Source organism: Manduca sexta, chromosome 1 (genome assembly GCF_014839805.1).
Source record: "Manduca sexta isolate Smith_Timp_Sample1 chromosome 1, JHU_Msex_v1.0, whole genome shotgun sequence".
Taxonomy (NCBI): domain Eukaryota; kingdom Metazoa; phylum Arthropoda; class Insecta; order Lepidoptera; family Sphingidae; genus Manduca; species Manduca sexta.
The window spans coordinates 5,225,042-5,234,426 of record NC_051115.1 but is presented as its reverse complement, the minus strand read 5'-3'; the positions used below and the strand labels follow the sequence as shown (position 1 = coordinate 5,234,426).

Genomic DNA, 9,385 nt, shown 5'->3' with positions numbered 1-9,385 from the left:
AATAGTATTAGAGACTGTTTTTACAATAAAATAAAAAAACAAAAGCAGACAAAAATTACAGATTACTTACATTAAAAAAATATAACTTTTATGTACATACATACATACATAGGTATGTACTTATTACGTGCAATTTTTATTTTTATAAGTTACTATGTTTCTTTATTAAAGTACTTAAATACATGCATACTATTTACATAAAAATGTATTTTTTTCACAAAACGCTTTGTATGACGTCCGCTTATTATGACGTGTTTGTCAATTCCTTTCGATGTCATTATAAACGGATTCGACTGTACCTATGTTCCTTGATCAAATCGTGTAAGAAATATTGTTTACATGAGTTTAAGAGCCAATACTTCTCTGTACACAGCCTTGTATGTTGCCCTTAGACCAGCTATACAGCCCCTGAGGCCCGCTGAGCTTATGCAAATGATCTAACTTCAAAATATGAAATAATTATTTCTCTCAAAATTCTTTGAGATCTCTGCAAAGATGAGTTGATTATAATCTTACATTTAATAACGTTTCTAGTACTAAGTAGGTCAACTAACATTATAGACTAAGGCATTATAAGACGTATTTGTGACCCATATAAAAACAGTCGGGTACAGCTGCACTTGTCGAAAGAGAAAGCTCTGATATACCCCAAGAATATTTTACAACTAACTTTGATTATGTTTACCCATCTTTTATTGCTTTTACGTATATCTAAAACGTAAATCCCCAATGATTTTGGGTTACAACATTTAGGGGAAAACTACCCCATTTTGGAATAATAAATGGATTTGAATCTTTTGGCTTGAATATAAAACGATTAACTACTATTAATTCAAATATCTATGTTCAAGTATTACGTAACGCAATTTTTGAAGATTTTGACCCCCACCCCCGCATGTTACGCGCCGTAACATTTTCCCGTACGCCCGCCTCTCCTCCAAAAGTTATGTAACTAAAGTTATTTTTTTTTCTAATCACAATTATCTTACGCAAATTACCGGAAAGTCGCTAAAATACCTTTGTTATTGTTTTAAAATAAAAAAAACAATGTTACATAACGCTTTATACGAGAGCCCCTCCCGCTCCTGTAACGCATCGTAACGTTTTACACCTCCTTTTAAATTGAGTTACGTAATACTTGAACGGCCCCTAACCTGGGTCATTATTTACAATTAACACTAGCTTTTGCCTTCAGCTCTGCCTGTTTGAAATGTTTCTCCGGGACAAAAAGCCTATACCATTCAAGAATAATGTAGCTTCCTATTAGTAGAAAGGAAGATTGTTTTAGTAATACCGGAGATCAGCGCGTTCAAGCATTCTGCTTCATAACATATTGTTTTCAAGCGAGCGGAGTTGCTTACAAAACCCAGTCCCCATATAAAACGGGAATAGATTTGCAATCACACTTGCAGAAGTTATCTAAGCAATTTTCTTCATGTAAATAATCACAGCAAGCTGATTTATGAACTTTTAAGCTTGCAGTAGTTGCAGCGAGTTAAATTGTATATTAATGTTGCTAGTGTAAACGCATCTGCAAGTTCTTGCGCAATACTTTACATTGGACGAAACTTAAGAACAGGCCCTTGCCAATTGTACAATAATTTTAATATAATAAAGTGTAATAAATAATGTGAATTAACCTTTACAATTGCCTTATCTTCAGAGGTATAGGCAGAAATATAAATGCATATTTTATGACCATTCAAAGGTGCTAGGATATATTGTATATCCGCCCGGATAGCGACCGCACACAAGGTGTTCAAACCCGCCATAGTGTATATCCAACAGGCCGGCATAATTGTGTCGACTGAGGGGTAATCATCTCTCGTCAGACGACGTCGCCTCCACTTACCATCAGGTGCAGTGGGGACCCTTTGATGTGCACATATATATAATCCGAGATTGAATCATTTACAATATTCGCCACAGGGTACATGAGTAGTGACCAGTAAATAAAACACCTGCTCTTACAAACGAGATCTAGATGGCTGGTGCAATAATTAATATTACTTTTGCCTGATCCTGGACATGTTAACATTATAAACTGACCATTAAAATAAAACACCTGCTTGATGATCGTTTTAAAGTTAAGGTCAGTATAACATAATTTAAAAACATGGAGAGGTGTTTTATTTACCTGGTCTATAATTGATTACCAAAGTGGTCCAGGTGGAGCCCTAGGGGTCTACGTTGACGATCAAAGAATGGAGGTTCACAATTTATAAGCGAGGGTCTACGGAAATGTATCTAGTTTGATAGTAAAGAACTAAAATGGCTTGAGTTCACCTATTGTAGGCAGATAATATTGTAAACTCAACGACTGTTAAACGTAAACACTTGCATATTCTGGGGAATATAACAAATTTAGCTGCAGTGGTCCACCGGAGCCAACAAAGTTTTGGAAGTGTTCTATGATATAGTTCAGGAACCTCTGCTATAAATTATCAATTTACCAGATACTTTGTCTGTAACAAAACAATGTATAACTACGAATATTAACTGTTATAATTATATAAATATATCTCAAATTTACATCATTAAGGGTGTGTTTCACAATTCCCAGTAAATTTTACTTGTCACAAATCATCATCACTGGTGGTCACTCATATGTGCCTGTGTAGGTACCACCGCTATGTCTATTTCTAACAAGCAGTGCGTAGTCACTGTTGTGTTCCAGTTTGAACATTGTATCCAGTGTAACTACTGGTCATAATAAACATCTCATGTCTCATGGCAAGCGCAGTGAATACCAAACACTGTTATTCAGGATGGTGTTTCTACTGTTTATAGGTATCGCTTACCATCAGGCGAACAAGCTTGTCTCGTCATTCAAAGCAAGTCCGCTGAACATAGGCCTCCCCTAAAGATTTCCAGACCTGTGGAAACCCTGCATCCGTGTTCCTGCGACCTCTATGAAGTGGACCCTTGTAGGAGGTCCGACGCTGCACCTGCAGTAAATGATCTCCATTCGAGAACTGTCTGCCCCATCTGCCATCAGTTCTGCGAGCTGTGTGCCCACTGCCACTTCATCTACTCCGCTATGTCGGTGCCTCGTCCTCTCAAATAACCCGATCTTATACAGTTGCTATAATCTATCCCATGGTGAAACTAGTACTGTATACATTAATACAAATAAAATTCACTCAAAACTTGTGAAACACGACTTTAGCTTAAATGATTAAAACGGCAAAGCAAGTTTTTAAATGTATTTTTATATAATTAATTTTCACTAATTCCGTTCTTATTAGAGACCTCAGGAGTAAGGAAACTAATTTAGATCAGAAAGGAGTTTCATATAATCCTACTTATATTATAAATGCGAAAGTTTGTGAGGATGTATGTATGTTCCCCTTTCACGAAAAAACTACTGAACGGATTTGGATGAAACTTTACAGTAATATTGCTTATACATCAGAATAACACATAGGTTACAATTTATAATGATTTTGTGTAATTTGGTAATCAAGCTAGTAATAAAAACGTACTATGCCGCTTTGGCCGTATAATCACGTCGAACGTCTCTTAACGTTGATGATAATCTCTGCCTACCCTTGAAGAAGGCGTTGTTTAACATATAGCGAAGTTAGCAACAAAAACGTGCTATGCCGTCATGGACGTGTGACAACGTCGAACGTATCTTGACGTCGGTAATTATAAATATTCAGTCTCTAGTTCTTAAGCCCCATATCGACGTCCGTCTTGTGCCCACTGTTGGTCTCGCGATGGCGCTGTTGGAACAAAATATTATTTTTATTAATCATAGGTAAATATTTACATTAAATCGACAAAGATTTGATAAAGATCGGGAAGAATACTATCTCTGAACGAGTGACTTAGAGCTGTAATAATGAATCATTTTCACCTTTGAATATAATCTCAAGTAGGCATTTACAGTCTTACTTATTAATATTTTGGAAAGTTATGCTTAGTTAAAACACAAATTTACTCAATCAACTGTAATACGGCCATCGATATACATATATGTAGTACATACTAGATGTGGTGTTCTGAACACTGTGTTTAACTGAATTGTATTGCGATCCGTACACCTCACTTTAGTATGGTTACAAAAATGATAGTGTGTGAAAAAAATTTTTCGTTTTGGAGAGCACATTTATCGAGGTAGGCGATATGCTATATAACATCACGCTACGATCAATAGGAGCGGAGCACCAATGAAAAATTAATAAATAGCGGAGTGTAATGAAATGTGATTCTTAACTAGAGTTCTAAGATTATATAGAGCGAACATTGGGAAGATCGTCATACAATAATTTTACGCTTATGTTATAGTTACTCAATCTACTGTCAAATAGCAAAACACTAATGTAAAATACTTGACATTCTTTCCATATTGATTTGCACGTGTTTAATTTTGTAAATATGTGTTTGTATGAATATGTAAGGTCGCTGTAACAAGTGTTGTCCGCTGTACAAGTACACAGCGCACGTCCCGCCACCTGAACATGAAGTGGTTGAGGTGCACGGCGGGCAGCGCGGCGCGCAGCGCGGCCAGCGGCGCGCTGTGCAGCATGCCCCACACCTCCAGGTACTGCAGCGACGCCGCGCCCGACAGCTGGCTGCGGGACAACCACACGGTTACACACGCTCGTCTGCCACCGTGAAGGCTGCAGAGTCTTCTGGCGGGAGTATAGTGTTGCAGAACCAACGATAGTCTGACTATCGGTGGTTGACCTCGAAAACTATTCAGGATATCGATTGTATTACCTATGTCAATACTGTCGAAACCATCGATGCTATTAAATGCATTACTGTCAATAGTATTGCACAAAGACAGCTCGCGATAGTATCGACAGTATTGACACGCGACAATATTATCGATAGACAATCGATACTATTGTTTTTACCTTTATCGATAGATAATCGATTATCTATCGATAGCAGACTGTCGATATGCAACACTAGTAACATATTCGTCAGCACTACTAGCGGGGATGTTGGGCACAGAACAAAAACAAGCATAGAAGGAATCTAAATTACCCTCATATACTTATCCTATTTTTTCAAATAGACCAAAACCGTTGAAAAGAACGAGACAAATATTATGTTGCTAAGGTCGGCTTGCGTACACTTTAAAATTATCAAATGGTTACCTTTGGTCCTCTTTATGATGCCGATTTAAAAAACAAATAAAATGTCAAGTGTTTCAACTTGCCAACCTTAAAACAATGTCATAAACGCGCCCACACAATTTAGTTACGTAATAGTTCAGCGCGTGCTTTTCAAAAGTGGCTACATGTTGTGTAATATTTTTGTTGTTAATTTTAATTAATACACAGTGCTGTTTAAGTAAAATATAGCCCTAGGAACAAGCAATGGCCTGCGTTATTGTGGGGTGTAAATCTCATTCTTCTTAAACTGAAATCATCAGCTTCCATCGGTGAGTAAACAAAAAACCTAATATATTTGCTTAAACCCTGTACATAAGTGCAAAAAGTGTTATTAATTATACTTTATTATGCTGTAGTCATATTATAATCTGCTGTTGATATCTTTTTTTAGTCTTTATCTAAAATACCAATTTGCAACGGTTTGTAGTTGACTGACCGAAAAGTGTTTAATTTAGCAGGTCTGTGAATTTACCATAGCCGATGGACAAGGCATCTATCGATATCGATAAGATGTCAGAAGGGATCGCAACACAATTAAATTTCTTGCTGTCTAAGACAGAGTACACTCGAATGTCATAGTGTTACTTCTATGCTTGTCATTGTTCTGAGATGTTGAGGAACAAACTCTGTCATGTAGGTGTTGATGTATGACAGTGGCAACCAGACACAATATAGGTACTAATATACATGAAATACTGCAAATTATCTGTAAATAGAATTGATATTTTTTATACGTAGTAGGTCCAATAGAATGTCGCCTGACGAGAGATGATTACCAGTTATGCCTGTCGGACCTGGATATATCTGGCGTGTACTCACGAGAGCGCGTGCACGGACATGAGGTAGCAGCGGCTGAGCGCGAGGTGTTCGAGGCGCGCCAGCCGCGCCAGCGCCGCCGCCGCGCCGCCGCTCAGCCGCGGGCAGTCCGACGCGTCCAGCTCCACCACGCGCGCGCACCGCGAGCACAGCCGCCGCAGCGCTGCGCAACAACATTACTGAACACTAGGGGCTGGCGGAGACGCACGAACACTGCCGACGCCCCCCGAGCTGCGCTGCCGGCCCGCAGCTACGCAACAAGTGAATCTATCGCACTCTTAATAAAATAGTTTATATGATCGTTCGTGTCTATAGAATATACATCAATGATTAATGTATTTTTTTCAGAACGCAGTGTTTTGGCTCTATTCTCCCTTCAACGAGGCACTCAATACACCCAAGCGATAGTATACACATAACAAATGACTTGCTCGTGACTCACTCTCATCATCCATGATCCTGGCGCCGCTCACGTTCAGCCGCTGCAGTCTCTGCGGCAGCATCGTCACCAGCACCTCGAGGCAGTCCTCGTCCAGGTTGCACCAGGAAATGTTCAGTGATTGGAGACTGGAACATAATGAGGATGGATTATTTTTATTGCTCTGAATGACGACTTGTTCGCCTGATGGTAATCGATACGACCGATAAACAGTAGAAACACTAACACTTTGAATTACAAAGTATTTGGTATTCCACTGCGCTCGCCATCCTAAGACATGAGATGTTAGTAATTATGTCCAGTAGTTGCACTGGCTACAATGTCCTTCTAACCGGAACACAACAGTGACTAAACTCTGTTTGGCAGACCCTCACATATGAGAGATCTACCACAAGTTTAATAGTGGTTGATCGAACAAAGAAATTAAAATTTCTCACATACCAGACACATCTTTCCTTTTGAACCATCAACAAGAATATTAGTATAATACTCACTTTACACATCCTTTCAACAACTCTGCTAACCCTTCAGCGGTGACGCCTTGAGCCATCGCCAGGTTTAAAGTTTCTAAATTTGTGCATTTGCCTGGAAGTAAAATAAACACATCTGTACTATACAAAGCTGAAGAGTTTGAACGCATTAATCTCAGGAACTACTGGTACGAAATGAGAAATTATTTTAATGTTGGATAGTGCATTTATCGGGGAAGGCTATAGGGTATATAACATCACGCCATGACCAATAGGAGCTTGCAAAAAATATAGCAGAACCATGTAATAGTGAGCCAGTGAAATGTCAAAGGACCTGTTTAATACATAGGAGCAACATGTGCGAAATTGTGATGTATCATACATAGGGAAAGTTTACCCCCTTATTCATAGACGTTATTTATCTAAGGACGACGCATTGCTGTGATAACTAGTCTGTTGCTCAGTGCTGACGGCATGGCAGCCTTCGCAGTGCATAGACATAGGGCCGTTTTGATTGGCTAATATTGAGACACAACTTGAATCTAGTTGGCTGTCAGATAAACAAAGCTGAACAAAGAGAAAGCTGTCAGATAGACAAAGCTGTGAAACAGACTTGTTATCACAGCAGTCCTCCGTCGACGTTAGATAAATAACGTCTAGTAAGGAGAAATGTTGTCACCTATGAGTCGACACGTCGAGTCCTGCAACTGCACACTTTCAAGACTGAGTTTCTTGAGTCCAGGACACCGCTCCAGCAGGTGGTCCAGTGTGACGGGGTCCAGCGTTGCCATGCTGAGGTCCAGGAACTGGATGCGAGACGGTTCAGCCGGAGTGGTCGGTCTCCATTCGCCAATCTAGAAGTTCAAATTCAAATTCAATAAAAGGTGGCCTCTCATATGTGAGTCTGCCTGGGTGCGGTAGTACCTCAATGTCTATTTCTGCCATCAGTCACTGTTATGTTCCTGTTTGAATGTCATTTTTTTTCAGGTCCCCGTGACTTTATTCTTTATATAGTACCAGGCGAGCATAAAATTGAGAAGTATGACACTGCGACCCGATCGCAGTCATTGTACTAAAATAATCCAAATTGGATAATAGGTTACTGTCGGAGGTCCGTACATTTACGAACAAAAACAGACTGTAAAATATTTTATTATTTTACAGTCTCGGTGTAGTGTATTGGGCATGGAGTACAATTACTGCTTTGAGGTCCCAGATTCGAATTCCTGATCAGCGATATTGGGTTGTTCAATACTACTGTTTACTGTTGTGTTTTGGTTTGAAGGAATTTTTAGCTAGTGTAACTACTGAATAAGACTTAACAACTCATGTCACAGACGAGCGCAGTGGAATACCAAACACTGTGTAATTCAAGGTGTTGGTATTTCTACTGTTTATCGTATCGCTTACCATCAGAACGGCAAGCTCGTCTCGTCATTCGAAGCAATGAATATAAATTACCTCCGTGCTCGCCAGTCGTACTATGATGGGTTTCCTAGCTAATATCCTTCCTAGTGCATCCTTGGATAATGTTTTGTTGCCTAAATCTAACCGCTGCCATAGGGTCTCGTCACACGCCACTCTGTACCATCTGGAAATAAAACATTTAGCTTAAAACAGCCATGCAATGTGCTAGTCAGCGGCGATAGCCTAGTTGGTTGTGGAACGGACTGTCGAGACGAATGTCCGCAGGTTCAATGCCCAAGGGCACACACCTCTGACTCTTGTAAAATCATGTGTGTATTCTTTGTGAATTATCACTATCAAAACATCGTGAGGAAACCTGCATACCATGCATCATCACTCATCATCATCACTCCGTAGAAAACCACATGCTGTCAATGTTGAAACCATATTAAAGTCAGGTGTACGGATTGAAGTACAGTTGAGTCGAAAACAATGAGTATACGGAACGCTAGTCTGTTTGGAACAGTTGAAGGGTGGATGCTACGACACGCTAGTTTTGGCTCACGGGGGGTCGCATCAGGCGGCGGTCGACGCGGCTACAATTGGGGTTGCGACAGTCGTTGAGAGAATCCGGCAACTGGGACTCGAGGTGGCGCTGCACAAATCCGAGGCCATGTGCTTTCATGGCCGGGGAACGCGCCACCTCCGGGTCTCCAGATCACTGCAGGGGTTCACATCGGCGTCGGGTCGACGATGAAGTACCTGGGACTCGTCCTCGACAGCCGATGGAACTTCAAGGAGCACATCCGCCTTTTGGCTCCCAGGTTGGTAAAATTCACCTGCATAATGCGGCGTTTTTGCCAAACTTGGGGGGGCCAAATGCTCCCTGCCGGCGGCTCTACGCAGGAGTCGTGCGGTCCATGGCCCTGTACGGTGCCCCCGTATGGTCCGCAGCTGTGGCGCGGCGGCAAGGCCGCTTTCTGAACGCGCCACAAAGAGCGATGGCCATACGGCTGATACGGGGATACCGCACGATCTCCCGCGAGGCGGCGGGCCTCCTTGCCGGACTACCGCCATGGAGTCTCGAGGCGAAGGTCCTTGCGTCACTGTATGTGTGGCGC

General features: G+C 40.9%; 1 protein-coding gene across 2 annotated transcripts in view; it reads right to left on the bottom strand.

The window, feature by feature from the left end:
* Window positions 1-9,385, bottom strand: part of LOC115450082 (S-phase kinase-associated protein 2) — a 32,696-nt gene that overhangs the window by 17,051 nt on the left and 6,260 nt on the right. The window contains exons 7-13 of one of the 2 annotated variants that reach the window (XM_037438445.1): window positions 8,319-8,448; window positions 7,537-7,711; window positions 6,882-6,972; window positions 6,391-6,515; window positions 5,952-6,127; window positions 4,461-4,580; window positions 300-3,728 (exon numbers count right to left, since the gene is read on the bottom strand). In XM_037438445.1, coding sequence (XP_037294342.1) covers window positions 3,669-3,728; window positions 4,461-4,580; window positions 5,952-6,127; window positions 6,391-6,515; window positions 6,882-6,972; window positions 7,537-7,711; window positions 8,319-8,448 — 877 coding nt within the window. In that variant the 3' untranslated portion in view covers window positions 300-3,668. The remainder of the gene's footprint in view (window positions 1-299; window positions 3,729-4,460; window positions 4,581-5,951; window positions 6,128-6,390; window positions 6,516-6,881; window positions 6,973-7,536; window positions 7,712-8,318; window positions 8,449-9,385) is intronic. The other variant, XM_037438476.1, reaches the window with a different exon arrangement.